Raw genomic sequence first — 25,278 nt, forward strand, 5'->3', positions numbered from 1 at the left:
CGACACATCCGGCTCCGTCATCTAAGACTATCCTTCGGCCCTGCCTCCGCGATCTTGATAAGGTCATCTGAGGTGGTCTTTTAAACACGCCCTGGTAACCTTCCCCGGTGGCCGGAGCTCTATCGTGCGGGGCTGCTGTGACCTGAGGTCAGCGTGTGGGCGGCGCGGCTCGTGCCGGGGTGCGCCGCGCCGCCGCCCGGCTGGAGTATTGAGCGGAGCGGCTGGCCGGGTCCCGCGGGAGCCGAACTGGGAATTCAGTGGGACTGGCGGTCCCGCGGGGGCCCGCGGCGCGCCCGACCATCGATCGGCCTCACAGCGGCGCCACCTCCCCGCCGTGTGACCTCGGGTCCCCCGGGGCGGCGGGGCCGGCGGCGCCGCGGGCCCCGGCGCCTGCCGGCTGGGACCGGCCGCCGCCGCCGCCGCTGGCGGCGTCGCGCACGCACGCCGTGGTGCACGGCCGCATACAAATACCACCATACGCACGAACGCAGCCACGGCCAGCAGACACGGTCACAGAGGGGTGCGACGGGGCGGTTTCGTGAGCAACGAAGTAAAGCGAGCCGGAGAGGCAGATATGCCACTTACATTGGTGGCAATACCTGCACGGTTTTGTGGGGTCGGGCCGCTCCCCCCATCCCCCGCCCTGGCTGCTTCTATGATGCCCACCGATGTTTGAACAAGGCGATCAAGCAGAAGTGCGAAGACTCTCTATACATGCGCGATGTTTACTTACGCCCATGAGATTCGAGAAAAGGGGCTGATAGAATGGCGGATACATACGTTATCATACCTACATGATGGGGCATATGTTGCGGCTGAGAAGGACACTCAAAACTGCGGCAGCTTGACATCGGCCCAGCGGTACGCTATTGCGTGAAAAACATAATGATACAACATCGAGCAGCCACACTTTGAAAGGACCTCTCTAAGTCCTAGTTTACAAAAAACACGGCTTGGCTTATTGGCTTGTTGGCTATTTGGCTTATTGCCAAATTCCTGAAATGCCACGGTGTATCGTAGCCCCGGACTGCGCGTTGAGCCATGACCGGTAGCCGGCGGCATCTGTGATGACGGGCTCCGGTACCAGCGATGTCATGGGACGCCCCACCACGGTACTATGTGCCATCCGCGCCAACACTGCCGTTGTGCGCCATTGTCGGGGCGTCCGAAAACCAGCCCTGCCGCCGCCTTGCTGGCCTGGTGGACTCGCCCGCCGCGATGTGGACTCGCCCGCGGCGATGTGGACTCGCCCGCGGCAATGTGGGCTCGTCCGTGGCGATGCGGGCGCTGCCGCCGGTTGGCATGGCGGCAGTCGTCTTATGATTTGCCAGTTCTGCAGGCCTGGCGGACCGTGTTGATGTTGGCTCGCGCTAGACTATGCCGTCCGCGGTGATTTAGTGGTTGAGACCTCTTGCTTGCCTGCCGAGCCTTCTGCGGGACACTAAGGAGACCTCGAAACTGCTCGGTGACGCCCTGGCCGCCCAGGGATCGTATTGATCGCTCAGGGACCTCCCGTGGCACAAGCAGGGGGATGTACGCGGGGCACAAGCGCCCTTTAGGACCATTCGGGACAGACGGGCAAGGATCCGATTTGAGGTTGGGAAGGGCCCGAAGTGTTCGTCGCAGATGTTATGGGGCCCCGGCTCACAGTGCCGGTCGGTCCCCAGATGCCTGTCAGGCGGCCTTTAACGCCGATTGCAGGCCTCTTGAGTCGATGAGGGCCTCGACGTCGATCAGGCACCACCAGCACGGAACAGTCGGCTCCGTGATGGGCTGAGCCTGTGGGCCAATTTCCCAAGCAGGGTCAAGACCGAGCCCGTGATTTACATTGATTGGGGTCCCTGAAACAATGAGGGCACTGTTTTGACCAGGGGCTAGAGTGCCTACCTGTGGGTCTTGTGGTAGCAAGGGGCCTCGATTCGGGCAGGGGCAGTGTTCGAGGGGCCCGAAGAAGGGTGGGAAGGATCCCATGGAACCGACGAGCAGGGGCCCGATTCGAGGACCACATGGCTGAACTCTTGTCGCCAGGGGCAGTATTTGAGCCGGACCAAGGGGCTGAATTGAGTTTGTATCAAGGGCCGACCCCTATTGCCGGACCCTCAGATACCAGTCAGAGGGCCCTTTGCACCGATCAGAGCCCTCTGAGTCGAAGAAGGCCTCTACATCGGTGAGGCCGCAGCTGTAGCGAACAATGGCCCCGTGTCGGTTTGAGCCTTGTGGCCCATTCCACAAGTATGGACGACACGATTAGTCCAATAAGCCCGATATGTTTGCATTGGCCGAAGCCCTTTAAACGATGAGGAGTGCCTGTGTTCGTAAGGGTCCACAGTGCCTAGCAGGGGTTCCCGTGTCTGCAAGGAGCCCCGATTGGTCGGTGGAACGTTTGCTGAACAGGGACATGGACTGAATACTGCATGTCAAGGGGCTTCCCGCGGTGGTCTGAGTATTCTGCTGATGAAATGAAAGGAGATGTGAGAACTTTTAAAGAGAGTCTATAATGACACCATGAAAGGGTCTGGTGTCAGTCAAGAGCCAGTGCCGAACGGGCCCTCCATATCATAACCGCCAGTGGCCCCTTACGTCAAAATGAACCCTCTTTGCCGATTACTGGACCCGTTGTAGCGATGAGGGATCTTTTTGCGCAAATACAGTCCCCTGCGTCTATCTGGGGGCGACTTCCCAGATCAGACGGCTTCTCGCATCAGGGAGAGGGTCAGTGTGTGGAGTATTCCTCTAAAGGCATCCTAATGACCAGGTCACTCCTCCTGCATCGCCAGAGTGGCAGCCGGCAGGCACCCCGCGCTGGGACAGAATGGCCCTTCAGCCCCTGACCGGGAAGGCAATGCGCCCCCTAGTGTATTACCCGTGAAACCCCTTGCCGGAAAAGGGTAGGGGGTTTCCTAAGAATTAAATAGGGCAGATCAAAATGAGGTAAAACATGAGAAAAGGCCAACACAAATAAGGGCGTCTATCCGGGGGTGTCACTTTGCAAAAGGAAGGAGTCTCCTCAGCGGTAAAAGAGTGGGCATAAATAAGGCCAAAAATTAAAAAAGAGATCAATTTATGTTTTCCTGATGACGCCGACCCTGATACAAAGTTGACTAGTGAAAGAAATTTCCTAAAATGATTTGACGACCTTGAAATGACGCTGTCGAAAGTCTTGCACAATTTATTCCTAGCGTTCGATGATGAGACTTGACAGTTTATTTCACAAATATAATTTGGACAGTGTGCTCTGAGCAGTTTGGCAGCCGCAGCACCACAAAAAGTAAGGATTTTACCTTTGCATGTATCGTTATAACACCAGATTGCAGCACTTCAGCGCAGTGCCGTAAATGCTGATTTGTTATTATCATTATCTAAAAAAGTTTGTACCAGTGAAATAAATGCCTCGGTAAACCTTCAAAACGTTCTAATTGGCATTACAAACTTTTTAAAAATATATTTTCAGGCACACCACTGGTGATCGTCGCCCAGTGTTAGCCGCAAGTCGACGCCGTGCAGCCTATAGAGACTGTAATGCTGGGTGTGCGGTTTTTTCTAAGACTTGCAAGTGCGTATGTTCATAACAAACTTACCTAACTCTTCACGACTCACTTCTGAACGCAGGTTGAACATCTCCAGAAGGAGCATTACTTAGGCCATGCTGATGCATATGTTTGACCCCATTTCGATTTACATTACGCGTTCATGGGTTCCTCAACACCTCTGTATAGAACCTAGAGCAATTCCAAAAAAAACTCCATCCTATCGAGTCCTACCTCATTATCGAGAGTCCTATCGGTTCAGAAAAAGCTCACTGAGTAATGAAAATGATAAGCTTCAGCGCTTTATTTCATGCGGTCATTTAACGCCTGGATCCCTCTGTTTGCTTCAAAGCGCAGAAGGGAATAGTATCTTACGCGGACTTCTGGTTTCTGTTTACGTTAAAAAGGTAAAAAGAATAATGAATCGAACACAATCGTACCCTCGAAAAATCCAGTAATATTTGTGGGGAAGAGGGGAACTTTCAACATCAGGGGGCCCTTTGTCAGCCCTTTGCATCCATTTACCAAGACTGGCTGTGCTCCCTGGGGACCTCTGTGTAACCAAGGTCGTTCATGCACCGTTTTAGCTGCTCAGGCCCCTTCTGCCCACGAAGAGCCCCTTTGACCAGTGAGGAGTTCCTAGCCAGCGGTGTTTGCGGCAACTGTCCAGCGGCTTCGCCGACCGCCTGAGGCTTCCTCGGTCACCAATGAGCATCTGTTACTGATCAGGGGCCCTTTTGGCTACTTAATGCCGCATCTGGCTACTCAGGGCCCACTGGCACGTTCAGTGGTCCATTTGGTCGCCACATTGATGTAGCTGTGCGCTCGCGATCCTCTGGACACTCCGAGCCTTGTTAGCTGTTCACGGCGCTCTTGGCCGCCCATGCCGCCTGAGTTCTAGCTCCTCGTGTGACCTTCTGGTTTCTTTTGAGCCGCTCCGGCCGTTCAGGGGCCCTCTGGACGTCCAGTGGTCGAAATGAGCGTCCAAGGCTCTCCTTCCAGTGCCCCTCTTGGACCTTTTTTTGTCTTGGCTCAGGACCCTGTCTAGCCAGTGATGGGTCACTCTGTCCAACAAGGAACCCATCGGTAACTGGCATCCCTGTCGTGGCTGCTTCGGGGGCCCGCTGGACGCTTACGATATGGCTGGATATCCCGTCCGGGCCCCGGGAACCCCAGACCCGGAAAACCTCATCGGCTATGTGTATTAAACCTGGGTTTCCGAGGAATCCAACTTGGGGATCCGGCAGGTCCAGGCTACCCCGATGGAGGGCACTTTTCGGGGCGTGAAGCACGAACAAGGCTGAATTGATTAACAAAGGAAAAACAAGGCTTTGTTGCCAAAATTATTCTTTAGGGCGGTACCGTAGACCCTCTTCTGAAATGTTTTATTCCGATAAGAGTGGAGACCTAGATCGACCGGGAGAAGCCAGGCACCATGACACAAAACTCCGACGTTCTTCGAGCCCCTTGGAAATTGTAATGATACCTGCAGACCTTTCAGCTCTTAGTCCGAATAGTTTGGACGAAATTTTGCTTTTCGTAACGGTGCTGCTGATGAACACGTCTTTCCAAATTTCCGTGCGCCTCAGGTGCTCGAAATTCTAGTGACTTGCTCTGGCCCTCAATCGGCAAGGCTAATAATACCCTCAAACGATCTTATTCCAGCCTGAGTACCCTGGCGCATAAGAAGGTGCAAAAGGTGCCCAGCTTGTTTGGCTGTACGAGGTGGCGCCATAACGAAAGTGGATCCCAGTAACACTTCAGACGTGATCACGCCGATAAAGACCGGTAAAATGAAGAAAATTTTGAAACATGCGTCAGGCGTTACATTATTTTGTTTTTTAAACGTTGATAGACGCCTGAAGTAAAACAAAAAACGCGCGCTTTCGGTGAATTTAAATCCACAGCGAAATATCAGTTGAGCTTCTGTATGAAAATGGTAAAAAGTTGGGATGGGACGGACGGTTATTCGGTGGTGACAGAGCGGTTTAAGCACATATAAGGTAATCGATCCAGCAACGACGAATGCTTAGGCTTAACACGTGACTCAATATGACAATTTGACAATTTGACAATTTGACCCCCGCTCGGGCGGGGGTCAAATTGACCATTCCGAAGGTTTTCCCGGAATGATTTCCGAGCGGCGCGGCGTAGTCGCGCCGAATTTAGCATGGCTGTAAATAATTGAATAGCAGATCGTCTGACATCGTCTGAGATCGTCTGAGTTTGCGTGCTCGTTTTTCACAAACAAAAACGTCCAGTTCTTTCGAAAAATCGAAATTAGTTGGCCACTGAAGATAAAGTATCCTAAAACCAAAGTGTTCAGAAATTAGGGTCAGGGCCCTATGTGGTTAACTGGGCCGCAATGACCCAGGGCCCCGGATCCTAGATCCTGGACCCCCCCCCCCCCCCCCCCACCGCCATACACACACTTACTTTCCAAGAGCAATCTCCAGCCCTGGTGCAGAGACTCGACACCGAGACGACTGCGAACGCTTGGGGCATGCGAGTGTTCTGCATATACGGTACTCTCACACTGGGGTGCAGCATGCTCTCTGAAAGCCCGTTAACCAGTCTGCCAGCCTCCGTCTGCCAGTCTGTCAACCTCTCCCGTCGATCAAGTATGTCTGCCTGCGTACCAGGTCCGTCTGGCAGCCGGTTAGGGTCCGTCTGCAAATTTGCCATCTCTGTCTCTCAGTCTGGCAGTTTACCTGCCAGTCAGTCATACATGTCTGCCAACCTTTCAGCTCCTTCGACCGGTCTGGCAGCTCATTTCGTCAGTCTGTCGGCTCACTTCACTAGTCTGTTAACACCTTCGGCCGGGCTGTCAGATCCGTCTGACAGTCTGGGGCGACGCTGCGACGCCGGGAGCCGTCGCGCCGCGGCGGGCGCCAACTTCGCGCAGCGCCGATTAGTCTCGGACTCCGCCGGGACCTCATTAAGAGCCGGGCCGGGTAAATCAATCCAGCCCGAACGGCCGGCGCACCACTCTGCATAGAGTGCTCCACTCTGCTTGGAGCGCTCCACTCTGCATAGAGTACACCACTCTGCATGGAGCGCTCCACTCTGCATAGAGTGCCCTACTCTGCATGGGGCGCTCACTCTACATGGAGCGGTCTATTTTGCATAGATTACTCTACTCTGCATAGAGTAATCCACTCTGCATGGAGCGCTTCACTCTGCCTAGAGTGCTCCACTCCGCATAGAGGGCTCCACTCCGCATAAAGTCCTCTGCTGTGCATAGAATGTTTCACTCTGCATAGAGCGTTCCACTCTGCATGGAGGGCTTCACTCTGCATGGAGCGCTCCACTCTGCATAGAGCGCTTCACTCTGCATGGAGCGCTTCACTCCGCATAAAGCGCTTCACTCTGCATAGAGTGCTCTGATCCACTCCGCATAGAGTGCTTTACTCTGCACGGAGTGCTCCACTCCGCATAGAGCGATCCACTCTGCATATAGTGCTCCACTCTGCATGAAGCGCTTTACTCTGCATAGAGCACTCCTCTCTGCATGGAGTGCTCCACTCTCCATGGAGTGTTCCACTCTGCATGGAGCACTTCACTCTGCGTGGAGTGCTCCACTCTGTACAGAATGTTCCACTCTGCATGGAGTGCTCCACTCTGTAAAAAATGTTCCACTCTGCATAGAATGCTCCGCTCTGCATTGAGTGATGCACTCTGCATTGATTACATTACCCTGCGTGGGATGTTGCACTATGCATAGAGTGATCTACTGCTCATGAAGTGCTCCATTGTGCATAGAGTGCTCCACTCTGCATAGTTCTACACTATACGTCGAGTGGTCCAGTTCCCACAACGTCTCACTATGCGTGGAGGGCTCTCCTCTGTACAGAGCGTCACAATACAGTGATTCACTTCACGTAGATTCTTTGCATAGAGTGCTCCCTCATGCCGGGTTCCCCTCTCCACGCGGAGTGCCCCACCCTGCACGAAATTGTCTTTGCTGTAATTCAGGGGAGTAGTTTGACATGCTGAGTTTTGGGGACTTAACAGCAAAGAATGGCCTAACCTTTCCCCAAAATATGCCCAAAACAGGTTTCTCCCAGATTGGGCCCAATTTCTCCCCAAAGATGGAAGGGCTGAGGCGCCCCCACCCCCAGTTAAATTGGAAACTACGCACCTACTGCACTCAGCGACCCTCAACTTTAATTTTCCGACCCTGGTTCCACTGTTCCACTTCACCTGGAGTCTGGGAACCTCCATTCCTCAATGACCACAATTTCCTCGCACGCGCAAACATATAACACCAAGTGTTTCGTTCGCAGCACTGCGCATGTAACAAACCTAGCCTGGCCTGGAGGCCTTGACTCTGCATGAAGTGTACTCTAGTCGGCGCGGAGTGGTTTGCCCTGCAGAGAGTACTGCACTCTGCATAGATGACTACGCTCTGCATGGATAACCGCGCTCTGCATGATACGCGGCATACATGACTCGCGAGCGTGCGCATAGTACTACACATGCCGCACTGGCGGTCATGTGAGTGGTGGCAATACTTATCAGGCTCCACTCTGCTCGACGATTATAGCGTATCTGCATGCAAGCCTCATCAGTGTGCGCAGCGTTGAACTCTGCTCCTCAGGACTGCTCCTCAGGCCGTTGAAATCTTTTCCTCAGGCCTGCTCCTCAGGCCGTTGAACCCTGCTCCTGATATGGTCACCATTCGCGTCAGCTGCGCTGACGATTGTCCTGGAAACACGTCGCACTGAAACGCAGCTCGCCATTGCCGACCCGGTCGCGCCCTCTGGACACAAGGCGCGTCAATAAGCTCGCATTACCCGGCGGTCGAACCATTCCAGTCGACCGGTGGTGCAAGGCTGGCCTGGCGTCGTTCACAGCCGTGATGCGCCCACGAATCGACATTTGGGGCACTGTTTGTCCTGCCTAATTGATGCCGGGTTGCCGCGCGGGGTGCTGCTGGCGCTGGGGGAAACAGCAGCCTCTGGTCCAGGCGGCCGTTTTCTGAGGAATGCTTCTGCCGTGTGTATGCTCCAGGTGTGTCCTCACCGGTACATGGTCTTGGATTCCCCAGGGCAATTCGGCAATGCACTTGTTCGGGCTTGCCTAGCGGCTGTGGTGAGCTGGTGACGCCGCTTTGGTTTCGGCAAATGAAGTTGCTACTGAGATGCCGACGTAATGACAACTCGACCCCGCCAGACGCAACACTGGCGCTCCAGCCCGACACACCATGGCATTCTCTCTCTCCCAGACCATACCACGGGATTGCCATGACGCCCGCTCCTTCAGACCATACCGCGGGACTGCCATGACACCCGCCCCTCCAGACTACACTGCGGAACTGCCACGACACTCGCCTCTTCAGACCTCACCGCGGAACTACCACGACGTCCTCCCCTTCAGACTACACTGCGGAACGGCCACGACGTCCTCCCCTTCAGACCACACTGCGGGACTGCCACGACGTCCTCCCCTTCAGACTACACTGCGGAACTGCCATGCTTCCGGCAAAAACGGCGCTCATGACTAAGACCGAATGATGGGTCCGCCGCTCATGCTCTCCCCACCCGTTCGCCCCGGCCGCATGTGCCAGTTCCAGGTATTGGTCGCTTTAACCGCTCCCACCAACAGTGGGGATCCGGGGGCCCGTCGCGCCGGTGCAATGTCTGGTTCGAGCCGACACTGGCTGCACGGACGGGCAGCATGAGAGCTGTAGCTTTGAGGTGCGTGCGTGGGTGCGTTGCAGGCTTGTACTTTCACTATACTTTACACAGTGAAGCCACTGTTAAAAGTATTCACCTCTAGTGCGCTTAATAGAAATGTCAATGTGACAGACACAGACCTGCAGGTGACTACAATACATACATGTACGTGTATATGCAATCTTTTTAGACTGCGAGATATTGCTTCAATTACTGCACAGATATAGAAATATGAAAAAGACGGCTTGCAAAATAGCATGGTGTACTTTGCTACCCCGGAAGTAACGAAGACAAGTACGCCGAAACATAGAACAGGAGATATGGTCATAAAACATTTAATAGGGACGGGAAAACAACAGTAAAACTGAATAAATTAACAGAAAACAAATGCGAAGCTCGAAAGCCCCGGAAAAGTAAAAGGAAAGCCAACAAAAGCTCCATATGTATGTGGACGCCGTTGCGTCCCTGTGCTGATTGCGGCATCGCCTTCACGTCTCCGTGCGGCACGCGCGTCCGAGCGCCCTGGGTGCGGCCGGCGCCACCGCGAGCCGAGTTAATGCGGTGCCCTCGTCTGGAGACGACCGCCAGCCACTCCCGGCCGCTGCTCAGCTCCGTCGTAAAGTCGCTTTACGACCGCATCGTAAACAAATTTGGCGACAAACGGAGCCGAGCCGGCTTCTCGTGACGCACTGCCCGTGTGCGGCGGTCCGACTTGGCAATTCGTGCCCCGTTTGTCATTCTGGAGCAATGGTTATTGTAACTTGTTTGGATTTGCAACGATAGTGTCAGATTTTAGATAATTGCGCAATGAGATGTGCGCTTTGCTGATTCGGGGCGGCTAAGTGGAAAGTGGTGGTTGAAGTTATGTAGAGCAAATCACATCGGTGTGCAATGCTATCTGTAGTAGAACAGCATCGATAAATTTTGACGTGTTTGACGACAATCCCCCTAATATAACGCAAAAGACATGTTTTTCCTTGTTGCAGCACAGGATGAATGTATACTCTAAACACTAATGCTAGTTGCTGATCGGCTTCTGGAAGGAACTATGTTTGTTGTTGTTCCTGTTTTTTTTTAACAAGTCATGAAAGCGCTCACCGTATATTTCAAAGTTGCTCGGGCTTGCAGCGACGACACCGAATGCATGTGTTCAGAAAATGGTTTCGAAAATATACACTTTATCATGGAAAAGAAAGCTGGAAGACGATCATTTACTTATGAGCGTATCTCATGGCTCGTCAGAATTTGATGTAAAGGGAGTGCTCCAGATTAGTAATTGGTTTTGAACTGAAACAGCCATCTTGAAGATCATTCAGTGCGATTTACAGCCCTGCTCTTCGTAAGACCTAAGCCCCTCCAGTGTCTAGGCAATACGCCCGCAAAGATGTGCAGACTATTCCGAGGGGACTTTTTCAAACTCACCCAGGCATCTATGGCACCATGGTAACATCATTCAAATTATGCCATTCCACTGGCCGTGCGAAGATCAAGGCCGATGAATATTTAATGGTCAGGTCGTTCATATCAGGCGTTCGTGAGTACGATTTCCAAGTAAAGCGGCCGTCACTTGGCTCTTAATCAATGTTGTGCAAGGTACAATGACGTAACCAAACAATGACGTATTGAGGAGCTTATTTACTTAACAAAACAAATTTGTTTTCTATAGCAGTCCTTTCCAATTAAAAGTATACCAAAAGCTATAGATGAGCTTATCTTGTCGTATCTGTCGCGTGCTTCAATATCTTCAAATATGGATATTCCCTCTAAGCATCGGTGATCCGAACTTGTTCTATGCATTCAGTCCAATGCGCCAGACTCATCTGCAGGCACTGGGCGTTGACGGTAACATCTGGACTTATTCGCTTCTTGGTGTGCTATGACTTAACTGGACGGAACCCCACGGAACTTCACTTTAGTTATGGGTCTTACCCCTTCTGTTCCAGCTGAGGCCAGCTTCTTCCCTCGAAGTTGTCGGTCTCCTTTGGAAAGCCGATGGTCACATTGGTGATTCTCGCGGAGATGTAAAAGATTCACACCGAAACTTATGAGGACTGTTAAGCACGTTGCTTAAGTGCAAATGCGCGCAATCTTGGAAAATATGTGGGGTCATGATCCCCAGCTTTTAGAAAACAAGTTATTTCCACACCAAATATTACGTTCGACATTGCATGTTTGTCGGGTTTTACCATTCAGAAAAGTTGCGTCATAATTGTACGCGCTTCATCTCAGATATTATTTTTATGTTGAAGGAGAAAATGTTTGTGGGCACACATCTCTACGATTGGCGCGCCTCTGTAGCGCCTCCGTAGATATCCGATGTTTTCAGTGGGCCCTTCACTTGCAATACTGGGGGTTTGGCCTACATACATCTTTACGATCGGCGCGCCTCTGTAGCGCCTCCGTAGATATCCGATGTTCTCAGTCGGTGTAGCGTCAGTGTTTTACGGACGAGCAATCCCATTTAATATGAGGACACCGCAGTGCAACAGCGAACAGAGCTTGAGCCGCATCCAGATGACATGATGGAGCTTGTGCATTAATGCATGCTATAACCAACATCCGCGCCATGAATAGGGCATCCGCTTACTCGACACGAAAAGCATCGCGCTGTTACGCGGGCATGCGTAGTGCATTCGCGTTTTTTGAATATACTTCCGTTAGCGAGCAGCATGTCGACCATGTAGCACTACGCAACGGACACTGACAGCTAGCTCGAGCGCACACACTTGTTCCACAAGTGCACGTTAGCGGGACACGTCGGCCGGCGGCCGGGTGACCGGCTCCTCCAGTCGGCGGCCGGCGGCCCGCGTCCGGCCGCCGCCGTCTGATTGAGTCATCAGGCGGGTCGCGACGGGGGGCGGCCGGCGGGGGCGCGAGCGACTCGCACCCCCCGCCGCCGTCGGCGGGGGGCCGGCGGCACCCCGGCGGGCGCCGCGGGGCGCCGCCGCGCCGCCCGGGCGCCCCCCGGAGCAGCGCGCCGTGGTGCCTGCACCGCTTGGCGCACGGGCCGGATTAATAATCCGGCAGCTGGGGCCGACAGCGGCACGACCGGGTCGCCCCCGCTCGGGTGGGGCGCCGCTGACGGTGCGACCTGCGCTGACCGTCACATGGGGGGCACGGGCCGTCTGTGGGTCCGTCACGGTCTGGGAGAGGTGATGGTCTGGACACGTCACATGGAGGGCACGGGCCGTCTGTGGGTCCGTCACGGTCTGGGAGAGGTGATGGTCTGGACACGTCACATGGAGGGCACGGGCCGTCTGTGGGTCCGTCACGGTCTGGGAGAGGTGATGGTCTGGACACGTCACATGGAGGGCACGGGCCGTCTGTGGGTCCGTCACGGTCTGGGAGAGGTGATGGTCGGGGCACGTCACATGGAAGGCACGGGCCGTCTGTGGGTCCGTCACGGTCTGGGAGAGGTGATGGACTGGACACGTCACATGGAGGGCACGGGCCGTCTGTGGGTCCGTCACGGTCTGGGAGAGGTGATGGTCTGGGCACGTCACATGGAGGGCACGGGCCGTCTGTGGGTCCGTCACGGTCTGGGAGAGGTGATGGACTGGACACGTCACATGGAGGGCACGGGCCGTCTGTGGGTCCGTCACGTCTGGGAGAGGTGATGGTCTGGGCACGTCACATGGAGGGCACGGGCCGTCTGTGGGTCCGTCACGGTCTGGGAGAGGTGATGGACTGGACACGTCACATGGAGGGCACGGGCCGTCTGTGGGTCCGTCACGGTCTGGGAGAGGTGATGGTCTGGGCACGTCACATGGAGGGCACAGGCCGTCTGTGGGTCCGTCCCGGTCTGGGAGAGGTGATGGTCTGGGCACGTCACATGGAGGGCACGGGCCGTCTGTGGGTCCGTCACGGTCTGGGAGAGGTGATGGTCTGGGCACGTCACATGGAGGGCACGGGCCGTCTGTGGGTCCGTCACGGTCTGGGAGAGGTGATGGTCTGGGCACGTCACATGGAGGGCACGGGCCGTCTGTGGGTCCGTCACGGTCCGGGAGAGGTGATGGTCTGGGCACGTCACATGGAGGGCACGGGCCGTCTGTGGGCCCGTCCCGGTCTGGGAGAGGTGATGGGCTGATCACGTCATATGGAGGGTATCTGTGGTCTGTAGACCCACCTGATCTAAGATAGGCCAGGCGCTTAACATGCACCATAGCGGTACTCTGTGCACAAAACTGCAGCAGTGATGATGCTTGAGCATGACATTTATAGGATGCTGTTATTTTATGTGCTACGCGGTGTGGTTCGGAGAGAAATCCCTCGTAGGAACATGTCACATCTACTGTGGTATACTTTGGTGGCTATTCGTTTGGTTCACTGTCCGGTCCCCTTACATGTCCCACTTGCGTGGTGTTCGCGATGAGTAACTTTGAGAGCTGCAACGTAACCAACTGGGAACATCAAGCGGGGAAATGCGAAGAAAAGAGAGACAGGGAGAGGAGAGGGAGAGAGAGAGAGAGAGAGAGAGAGAGAGAGAGAGAGAGAGAGAGAGAGAGAGAGAGAGAGAGAGAGAGAGGGAGAGGAGAGGAGAGAGAGGGAAAGAGAGAGAGAGACATGGAGAGGAGAAGAGAGAGAGAGAGGAGAGAAAGAGAGGGATAGAGAGAGAATAGAGAGAAAGAGAGAAGGAAAGAGAGAGAGACAAAGAGAGAGAGAGAGACAAAGAGAGAGAGAGAGAGAGAGAGAGAGAGAGAGAGAGAGAGAGAGAGAGAGAGAGAGAGAGAGAGAGAGAGAGAGAGACGTGACGCTCTAGATTAGAAAGAAATGGAATAACTCACCTAACTAGTGACCGACTGACGTCGAGCGCCTTATGCATAATGTATCCACTGTCAAACTCGAAGTCCGCTGTGCGCTGACCTCTGGTCTTCCTATGGTCTTCCACTTACAGCTCCGCTCGGGTAGGGCCGTCTGCGATGAACTCCTTGCTGCTTGAGGCGTCTGTCTCGCCGAGCTTATAGCGTATAGCATAGGCCACCATGGCGAGGTGTTTCGGAAGGGTGTGTTAGTTGAGTGTCTCTCGACCGTCGAATGCGCGCTTTCTTGAACGAATGCGCACTTGCAGGGTGTCATCACGGGTCGTTGTTGTCTCAAGCGAATGAACAGTGATAGATGGAGCACGGATACATGGAATTAACGGAAAGGCTCGTTTATCTGCGTTCATAAAATCCGTCCGAATACAGGATGGGCTTATGATAAGATCTCATGACAGGCCTCGCACCGGCTGGTGTTGCAGGTGTGGACTCGGTCAGCTGTCGTTGGTGCTGTCGCCAGCTGATGGTCGCCAGTGACATCACAGCGCACCTGACGTCAGAGTGTCCCGGACCCGGCTCCGAAGGTGAGTGTCGTCAGCTGATGGTCGCCAGTGACATCACAGCGCACCTGACGTCAGTGTGTCCCGGACCCGGCTCCGAAGGTGAGTTACCTATATGCTGCGGCGTTGTATTCATGTTCATCTGTCATTCAGTACAAAATGCACGATGGATTTTGTATATTCTAACACTGCTAAAGCAATGACTTTGGTAGCAATTCTGTAATATATGGAGCCCTTGACCAAAGTATACAGATGAGGAATATTACATAACTAATGGCAAGTAAAAACAAAGCATTATTTTGAATTTGTTGTTCAAGAACGTGTTACGGCATGAATATCCTTCTTGGCTGTGTCTTTTGTTTGCTGTTTATTATTTGTAACAGCATGTTTGGCTCCGCAATCTCGGACGCGTGCATCAGAAGTGCGCTGTGCCGAGAGAGCTTGGCCATGTTAGACCGGCGGTTAGATTGTATTGGGCAGTGGGCACGTGCCTTCCGTCTGTGATACAAGACGCCAACATCTCTGGGTGGATTTGAGACGGGGAGAGAGAGAGAGAGAGAGAGAGAGAGAGAGAGAGAGAGAGAGAGAGAGAGAGAGAGAGAGAGAGAGAGAGAGAGAGAGAGAGAGAGAGAGAGAGAGAGAGAGAGAGAGAGAGAGAGAGAGAGAGAGAGAGAGATAGAGTGAGAGAGAGAGAGTGAGGGAGGGAGAGAGAGGGGGGAGAGAGAGAGGGAGAGAAGAGAGAGAAAGAGAGAGAGAGCGAGAGAGGGAGAGATAGATAGAGAGGGGGAGAGTTGTATTGTGAGATAACCTTAAGCGGCCTGAGATGAGACAGAACTGGTCCACAGGGCAGCAGCGAGAGGGGCTAGGAGCTAGTGATACTAAATGCATCGCCGTTTGCCTACCGGTAGCGGTCAGATTGAAAAGACTGTCACATGTTTGAACGGTGAACATGCACATTCATCGGCAAAGCTGTGATAGGGTTATGCCGCTCATCAGAATGGCACGGTTAGTCAATACCTTGTGATCGAGGGATCTTCATGTTCATTGCCTATTAGTGAAAGTTGATTTTTCTCATCCAGACAATCTGCCACGAAATGTTACGACACATGCGTATTGTGTTTCTGTGGGCATATTAAAGTACAACAGCTGTTATCTGCGGTCGGGCGATTGAATGTGGTCAGGCGGCCTTCATACGAAAAAGAACGATCACGTGTTTGCCTGCCCATAGCGTATTTTGATAGAAATCGCTGACCGTCGTCAGAACTTTAGCGTAGGGCCTACTATGTCGTCAGAACTTCAGCGTAGGGCCTACCATGTCGTCAGAACTTTAGCGTAGGGCCTACCATGTCGTCAGAACTTCAGCGTAGGGCCTACCATGTCGTTAGAACTTCAGCGTATGGCCTACTATGTCGTCAGAACTTCAGCGTAGGGCCTACCATTTAACATGTTTATGCCTGCTCGCGAGTCATGCATGGGACTCGTAGGCGGGCATAACAACCAGAACTTTTTCGATTCAAGTAAATGATGTGTTCCCTGCGTACAACTCTGCGTACGCTATTTCCCCGCAGTCGCTCCCCGAGGAGCACTTCCCGCATATCCAGAATGAAACGCGCCCCTGCGTAGTCGCCACAAATTGCCGGCGCAGGCCGTAATACGCGGAGGAATGGCCACTTTGCTGGCAGCGTAGCTGCTGGATTTAGAACGCTTGTTGATCCGCTGTCTCCCCCACTTCGCGCTTCAGACTCTTTTCTCCTTGAATTGATTCTGGAGCGCATGTGTGAGCGCAAGTCGGATTGTATCGTGTTCAGGCTGGGTGCCTGGGCGTCGGTTGCGGTTTCCGTGGCGGAGGTCGATTTCAGGCGTGGTGGTCGGTTTTCCTTCACCTCGGTGCCCGGCTGGTGCTTTTCTGCCCTCTGTGGTGTCTGCCGCAGGTAATTTACACGCCGCCGCAAAACAAAATATTTGGCGGAGTGGGACGAGCTGGTCCCGAGGGCGCCGTGATGTGCCGCTGGACGACTGGCTCCTCTCGACGACTCAGTGCGGCCCGCCGCCGGCTGGTGGCGCTAGTGTTGCGTCCGGGAGCTCTCCGTTCTGAGCGCCAACTGATTTCCTCGATGGCCTGGTACCCGATGCTGTCGTGCGGCGGCGCCAGTGCAGCGACCCGACCTTGTCGGTTGTCTAGTACCGGCCGATGCCGTCTGGTGGCGCTGGGCTACACATGTGCCTCTCGCCCGCACGCGTGCAGGCATCCGCCCTGGTTTCCTCATTCGCCGTTTCATCTTCCATCCCCGTACCGCCTCGTTGATCCGGGAATAGCTGCATGCATCAGCCATGAGTGGTTTTAAGTGCCGCCTGGTAGCAGCGCCACCAGCGCGCCCACAATACCCTGAACGGGCTCACCTTTGCTGGGCAAATCTCATCAGAGGGCGACTCTCAGGCGCATTAAGTGTTTTCCCTCCACTCCACACTCTCCGTTGTCCCATAACACCGGAATGGTCAATACTGGTTGTTGGCAAGAAATGTAATATATATATATATATATATATATATATATATATATATATATATATATGCATATATGTTATATACGTGTATATACCCCTACCCACATGATACTGTGTATGATGTGTCGTCTCACATCTTGCATTTATACGCAGATTTATTTACCCTCTCAGGGAAAGCGAGACAGTGACCAATGCGTTGCATTCTTGTGACACGGTTTCCTCCAAATGGGGCACAAATTGGCGTATTCTCTACTCGGGGGGGGGGGGGGGGGCTGCATCCGATGCCTCGCTTTACATTTTACAGTTACGGCTATGAGCACAGTGCATGTAGTTCATCATCTAAACACTCAGTTATAATTGACGATTTACCCTTCCTCCTAAAAATCAACTCTTACTTCACTTCTTTGAATGCATTATCAGGAGGCCGTTGATGCCCATGCCAATTATAAGAGCGCGCATTTCGTGAGGTAAAAAAGCCATCAAAGATGTATGGTTCATGCCCGTAAGATTATATGTGTTGGGCATATCATAAAAGGCAAATATGGAGGGGGAGGTGTTCCGCGGCAAGTGCTGTGTTTGCAATTATGGTTGACTTGCAGAGAAAGCATTTTTGTTTTTGCTTGGCCCGCTATAGAATAAATCGTCTTCAATATGAATGACTTGCGCTAAGCATACACGCATTATGTTGTGTTTACTCGAAATGAGCAGCTCGTACCGTAGGCTCAGTGATGCTGTTTACACAACCATTGTCTAATGTAGTAGACCCGTAACGGCCCATCTAATGATCTACATTGATGTCACTCTTGGTGGGTCACCCTGCCATATGAGGCCAATACCATAGTGGCGTGGCCTGTTTACAAATTCCAAAACAGGCCACTAAGGGGTGCTAACTCGTTACTGTGCACGGCGTCCGGTGACCTTATGTACACCACTGCACTATCGCGGTAAGCCTCAAAACCGTGCCAGATGTATCCCTTATGTTCCACACGAACGTGTCGTAACGGACATGCCAAGCTGGGCGGACGTTAATCAGTCTCGAAATGACATCCTCGGAGCGGCCATGACCCAAGAAACATATTCGTTTGGATAAAGTCACAACGAGTTATCCTGTTATGCAGAGCCAGGGTGCATGTACGCGGTGCACGCATCTCTACTGGAGCCTCGTGCGGCTGTGAGCGGCACGAGACGCAACCCACCTCGGAACGACGTTATTCGTGAACAACGCATCATTTGCTTGAGCCAAGAAACCCCCGCCGACGGGTTTCTCACTTCCTGCTCTAGCTACGCTTTTCACCAGAAAGATGCGCAAGAAAATGACCTCCGCTGCAGTTCAAGTCTCGTGCATTTGTTTACTTCCCAGAACCGCTTTCATTTCCGCTGCGAACTGAAAAGACAACACCGAGACGACATAGATTTCAGATATCGATCGACCTATTTCCGCCGTCGGCTGCATTAGCGCCCTGCAGTCGACCTGCCGAAGCCACGGCTCCACCTGGCCGTCCCCCCGCATCCGTGGCCGTCCCCCCGCATCCGTGCCCCTGCCAGCGCCACCTGCCGCTTGGCCCCTGCGGCGGCGGCGCTCTCCGCACCTCGCGCGCTGGCGCGGCGGCCGCCGCCGCTCCCGGGGGCGTCGTGGCGCCGTCCGGGACTGGGCCTAGCCGCACGCGCCGCGACGCCGGGGGGAGCGGCCGACTCGTTGTTCGCGACGCCTCCTCCGGGAGCCAGAATTATAGCTGCCCGGGCTGGGCCGTAATTTTCTACTTTCGACCGAGTGCACCCGGGGGGCCGTGCTGAAATGTGCCGAACCCCCGCGGCGCTCGTGGCCGGCCTCGCCGGAACGCGAGCCTTCAAGAAATGACCACTTCCACCGGCGGAGAAATTAAATTCGCCTCAACCGTCGAGATGCCGCCATAAAGCGGACGCCCTCAAATAAACCGTCCGGCCCCCGGCTGATGGATTTGCGGCACCCGAGGCGTCTTTGGGAGGTAATGGAATGACCCGTTAAAGGTCGACTGGGTCCCAGCGACGACAGGGTTCCGATGGAGACGTCCGCTCGGGGCCCTGACACGAGGATCGTCCTGAGGCGGCCGTCCCCCCCCTCCCCGTGTGCTGATACAGTGGGTGATCCCAGGCGGCCTCCTCCGCTGATAACGGAGCTGAGCCAGCGCGGCCCTTCAGCACTGACACAGAGGTCAGACGACACTGACGAAGGGCCCAGACGGGGCTGAGACAGTGGTCAGCCGGGACATCCCTTTGGTGCTGACGCGGGTATCAGGCGAAGAAGTCCTCTGGCACCGGGGCTGGTCTCACCCCTAGTCGATACCGTGGATAAAGGGAAGCCAGGTTTGGGTCGCCGTGGAGGGGGCGAAACGGCGGCTTGATCGTGTGGTATGGCGTTTTTGAGACGGAGTCATAATTGTAGAGTGCAAAGTTCCCGTATGCGATTATTTGGCGCGCCACTGTGACAAATATCGCTTTCCTATTACGTTACTTGCTAGTCTCTACGTTGTGTTGTTATTACGGCTTGTTTTGCGCGATGTCACGAGAGCATTCTACGATTTCTCAATCGGTTTGGAATGATCGGGAAACAGCTCAAGAAGTGGTGGCTAACTTGTATGAACTTGTATGCAGCTCATCTAAAGCTGACTGAATGAACTTGTATCGTGTCTCTGAAGTCTTTTCCCTAGATTCTCGGGACGTGCTGCAATATTATGCTCCACTCCCCAATCCATATGCCCGTACGTGCATGTGTCATACGTACACATGCCGATACTTTTTCTCCATTTGGCTTGTATGTGCCTTAAGATCATAGATATTTTGTTGTTATGTTCATTTTTTGACTCCGCCTCTGCATTTCTAGCTGTATTTTGGGTAAGCTATCCGTTCGCAGAAGCCCTATTGCCCCAGTTGGAAAGCAGAGCTCCTCGTTTGGTCAGGGCCCGATATCGCCACCGTAACCAGACAGCGAGATGTTGAAGCATAATCCAAAGGCATCGATTACCATTATGAGACCTGTTTGAAGATACATGTCCCTAAGCTAGCATTTGGCTGACAAGCGCTGAACTAGCATTAGGTAGTCGCGCCACAGCATGTACATGACGAAAGAGAGGTCCACTCACACATTTGGCCGGGGAAAATCTGGAGGATTAATTATCCAGTGAGCTGGAACTATGTTGTTTGCTTGACTAGCATGCGAGGTTGAACGTAGCGAGCTGTACTTGGCTTTTTCGTTGAGTTCAAGCCGCTGCTGGAAGCTAGCATTTCCGAAGCTGGAAGCATTTCTCAAGGAATAACGATTGCAAAATTTTAGCCACATGCTTGTTGCCAATGCTTACGACCAATAATTTAAACTGCAATAGCGTTTTCTTTTCCTCGAACACCCTTCCCACCATGATGAGATCAAGTTTAACTTGGTTTGACTGTTCTTGAAAGTTACACCCTCGTGCAGAGATATGGTGTAATGCCATTCTGCAAACGTACGCCATGTTGGTTTGGTCACCGGTAACCAAAGCTTTCACGCCTAATTTTGAAAGAAGTGGTAACTCAGCCCTATAACACATGATTTAGGCATTTGTAGTTCTCAAGTAACTTGTATCCGGCAGAACCATACCAGATGTCATACAAGCTCAACGCATTAATTCATCAAGAAAATAAAACACGACAATGGCTTAAATGCCAGCCGTCATTTGGACAATGATAGGGTGCTTTATTTGGGGCAGGCTTGCCATCATTTTGAAGGGCAACTGTTCTATCCAAGACAACATTTGCGTGGCTGAAAACCTAATGCGTTCTGACAAACGCCAAACCATAAGTCACCAGCGGTTTGACTTTGGCGTGGCGGTGGTAGCAGCACAATTCTGCGTGTCCTCCTCTCATCCCAGAGACAAGTCGATCCCATGCGGCCAAAACCACTTCTCTACAAGTGCTCCGTGACGCTTTTTTATGAAACCCACATTTCACCACACACGTCAGGCCGTCGGACGCGCCATCCTCCCGCGAACACCGGCCGCCACTTGCCCTGGCAGCACTTGGCTGACCCGGCCGCCTTTCCCAGCGCCGTCTGGGAGCCCTGGCGCGTCCCCGAACGGCCCCGCCGACCGGCCTGCGCGGCCGGGACGCGCCCGATCACGTGGCTCCGGCTAACGAGCTGCCAGCCGGTCGGCGCCGCGTGCTCCCCGGAGGCAATTCGGCACAGCAACGGGCGTCCGGGGCCCGCCGGCCAATTATAAGTTTAGTCTTAACACTGTCTGAGGGCGAGCGGCGGTGAGGCGCGCTGGCCGGCCGGCGCCGAGTCCCCGGACGCTGATTCGTCCGATATGTAGCGGACTGAGTTGGACGCTGGAGAAATTTGCCGTAATTAAAATGCATAGGCTGGCGGCGGCAAACGTGAGAAGGTGAGGATGGCGGCGGCTTGCCATGCGACCGGCGACCGTCTGTTTGTCACGGCGGCAGAGGGCGCCTCGAGACCGCTGACGGACGGGTTCCGGGACCGGGGACGGGGATGCCCCGAGCTCCTTGGGCTGGCTATCTCTGAGGGTCCCGAAGGGTTGCGGAGCTGGGACTGGGCTGTCTGGAGGTCTCGGGGCTGCCTGTTTCTGGAGGGTCCTCCGCGGACTGGCTATCCCTAAAGGGTCCGGGGACAGGTAGTGGTCTGCGCGGAGGTGCCAGTGGCTGGGTTTCTGACTGATCCCGGGACTGATGGCGCTTCTGGCACGACATACAGACACGACGGTGCCTTCTCAGGGTCCCTTTGAAGGGTCCAGGGCCGGCGATGACACCCGCAAGGCCCCAGCGTCAGGATGTCCTTGGTGATGTCCCCGGGGCAACAGTGGGTCTTTCTGTACATCCCAAGCCTTTCTATCTAAAGAATCTCGTAGAGGACTTATCACGGGCTTCGGAGACCAAGTGCCAAATACCAATGTGTCCTCTGTCATTCTGTCCTCCATTCGAGTTGCATTAAAAGCCAAAAAGTGATCAGAAATGCCGAGATCAATCGTGGTCCAGATCAAGGATGAAGAGCAGCCTTATCGCACCGAACAGAGTATCTGAGCCGGTCACCGGTCTTTCCAGGCATCAAATGAACTTATTGCCGAGATTCCTCGTGTGGTAAGTTCGTGGTATGTTTTGTTTCTGCTCTCTCACCTCCATGACGTGTCCTGGGTGTTAAAAATCGCGTTGCAGAATGGGGGATCGTATTACAGCACGTCCCAAGAGGCTGGCGAAAAGATTTGACCGGCACGAAACGACAGGCAAGCACAGCAAATCCGGTGGATTGCGGTCAATGCAACTTCTCGTACCGTGAAAATGATACTGATGTGTGAACGAAACGTCCCTGTAGCTGTTTTGGCGCGGTCAGAAAGCCTTCGATGTTTAGTACTTTATGATGTAGTTTGCTTGACATTGGTTGATGAAAAGGCTGTACCTGCAAGTTTCACGGACACATTTCATTGTACACGCCCTTTGCGATGCTGGGAAATGGTTGAGGATTCATAATAAAGCTCATGTTGCTGTGCGAACGACGATCAACCTCAGCGAAGCCATTGCCAGCGGTGATCATAGCGTGCTCCTTTCATGAGCGGCTATAGCGGTGTGTCCTGTACCGGAGTGATTCAGTAGCTACCTGATTGACCGTAAATGGGCCGTTGGGCCCATTCGGCATCACTTTGGGCTCTCACCACCTCCAAAGCGGTGGGCGCATACATCCTTGAATGAGCACGTCTGTTACAGTATCTTCATATCAGCAACTTATGCAGCTGTATTCCACATGGCCACTTTCCTACACTGATGACATCCAGTCTCTCGACGTCGTCAATACCTGATGATGGCGACTTTTCTGATTGCAAAAGCGTCATCGAGGAGTTCTTGAAGTGTCCGAGTAGTGTTCGGAGGTGTTCTTGAATTTCCTGAAGTGCCAGGCGCTGTAAGCAATCTAACAAAAATGAAACTACCTTCATGCTGGCTTCCGTCAAATCGCATGCCAGAAAACTAGACCGTTTTGACCACGGCGGAGAAGACGGAGAAGTACGTAACTTGTTTCCATCTTGGATTATAAATGAGGGGAAAGCTAAGAAATGACTGCTCGGCGCCAGTTGTGACCAGGGCCTCACCACCCGCGTTCATTCAAGGCGATCATACCGCTTTTGCGGACTGAATGCAACGTCCGCAATGCTCTGAAAATTTATCTTTTATTGGGGATAAAACCTGTGGACAGGAGGCCGTGTGCTCTGAATCCCGTCGAACACATAAGTCTTAAACGCCGGTTTATCAATACTCTTTGATAACACACGGAACATGGTTTCGAGACCGATGCCTAGGGCTGCTTTTTGAACATGTACTTGAACATACAGATTTTAAAATTGGAGCAAGATCCCGAATTTTACCAAACGTTGTTTGCCCTATTTAATAACCTTTCATGCCTTATTAGAGAAGACGCAGCTGCACATTACCCTGCTCGGTGAAGCCTCGCCAGCGGTGAGCGGCAGGCCCGATGCGGGAGCTCTGTTTTCCAAGTGACCGAGAATGAGGTCATCAATCTGCTGGGCCCCTCTGTCCGCCTGGGAGCCCGTCGGCCCGCGGCGGCGCACTGACCTTGGCTTCTGTCGTGACAGGGCAGGGGCTGCGGGCGAAGCGTGCAGCCCTCGGTGGCCGGCACGCCTCCCATTTTGCCGGCGACTACATTATGTTTTGAATTTTCGAGCTCGAAGCCGGCGTCCGGTGGGACGGCGCTGTTGGCTGTTTTCCCAGTGGGCCAGCGTCGCCATGGCAACGGAAGGAATTCATTTTCAACGTTAGCACGGGAAGGGACGTCGGCGGTCTCCCTTGGGGTCGACGGCGGCGCGAGACGGCGGGCACGCAGCCGGCAGCCGTCCCGACGGGCCAGCGCAGGCACGGCGCACCAGCGCTACCAGAGTGGCCGGGGACCACGCCAGGGCCGGGCCGAGTGGCTGGGGACCGGACCACGCCGCCGCGGAGTGGCTGGGGACCGCGTCAGACTCGGGCGGAGTGGCTGGGGACCGAACTAGACCGGGACGGAGTGGCGGCTTGGGACAGGGCCAGACCGGGCGAAGCGGGCTGGGGACCGAGTTGCACCAGCGCGGAGCGGCTGGGGACCTGCACAAACCACGACGGAGTGGCTGAGGAACGACCCGACCACAGCGGAGTGGCTGGGGATGACAGCAGAGCAGGATGGTGCGGCTGAGAAAGGAGCCAGTTCAGGGTGGGACGCCTGGGGACCGAGCTAGTTCAGAGGGAAGTGCCAGGCGACGAAACAGACCAGCGCGTCGCAGCGGTGCCCGCCGTTCCTGCCAGGGCGAGAGGGAAGCAACGCCATAAAGCCTCAGCAGCTGAGTGCGATGTCAGGTCCTAATGACACACACAATGTTTGGACGCATTGTCACATCCGCATGGAAGGACTGGAGGTGGAGGCGGATGAGGCGTGGCGGCCTGCAACGGCTGTAAACGAGCGAAACCAGGCGGAGATTTAGTCTGAGTTGAGGCTGACTTGTCAGTGGAACGCATGTCAAACCAGCCTAGCGATGTTCCCGTGATGCGACTACGCATACGATATGCACGCTTTTGCATCAGCTTACACCAGCCATGTAAACAAAAGCAAATCACAATGGCATTCGCTGAACACACCTGGCCGTCCGCCGCGAGGCCGCCCCAGCTCGAGCCGGCATCTCCACTCCGACTGGCGCCGTCGCCTGCGGTCCCGGCGGTCGTCTGCGGCGTCGGGCCGACTGATGCAGCCCGCCCCCGGCGCCATTCCTCAAACTCGGCCCGACTCCCCGGGGAGGCGCCGTCCGCTCGCGGAGCCGGCCCCGGTCACCACGCTGACGGGCCTCCCGGCAGCGCGCCGGCCACGGTCGGCCGGTGACGACCGCGCGGCGGCGGCGGCGGCGGGCGGAGCTGGTCTGGCGTAGCTGCCCGGACGCAACTTCTTCACGAATGCTTCCGGTTTGTGTTGTGTGCTTGTATTCATCGCCTTGTGTATCCAAGTCCATGCAATTTTATGTTTGCGCTGATATAAACAGATGGTTGCCTTGTAGATTCTTACCGACGTTTGTCTGATGTTGCATTGACCTACATATTTACAAGTTTTCATAGGTACAGTTCCTTAGTTTTTTGTCGCGACGTTAATGCGTCTTTCATCCTTAGTGACCAGGAGGTCCGTCCATTCGGCATTGTAATCGCGCTCGCAGCCCTGGGCCGGGCCACGTCGTCGATCGGACGAGATGACCACCGAAGGGCCG

The 25,278-nt window shown here is 54.2% G+C and overlaps 1 protein-coding gene across 1 annotated transcript in view; it reads left to right on the forward strand.

Moving 5' to 3' along the window:
• Positions 1-25,278, forward strand: part of LOC119090080 (zinc finger protein Lobe) — an 81,790-nt gene that overhangs the window by 6,003 nt on the left and 50,509 nt on the right. Inside the window, exon 3 of the mRNA XM_037212874.1 lies at positions 14,445-14,546. Coding sequence (XP_037068769.1) covers positions 14,445-14,546 — 102 coding nt within the window. The remainder of the gene's footprint in view (positions 1-14,444; positions 14,547-25,278) is intronic.

Source organism: Pollicipes pollicipes, unplaced genomic scaffold (genome assembly GCF_011947565.3).
Source record: "Pollicipes pollicipes isolate AB1234 unplaced genomic scaffold, Ppol_2.1 Scaffold_3087;HRSCAF=3621_pilon_pilon_pilon, whole genome shotgun sequence".
Classification (NCBI taxonomy): domain Eukaryota; kingdom Metazoa; phylum Arthropoda; class Thecostraca; order Pollicipedomorpha; family Pollicipedidae; genus Pollicipes; species Pollicipes pollicipes.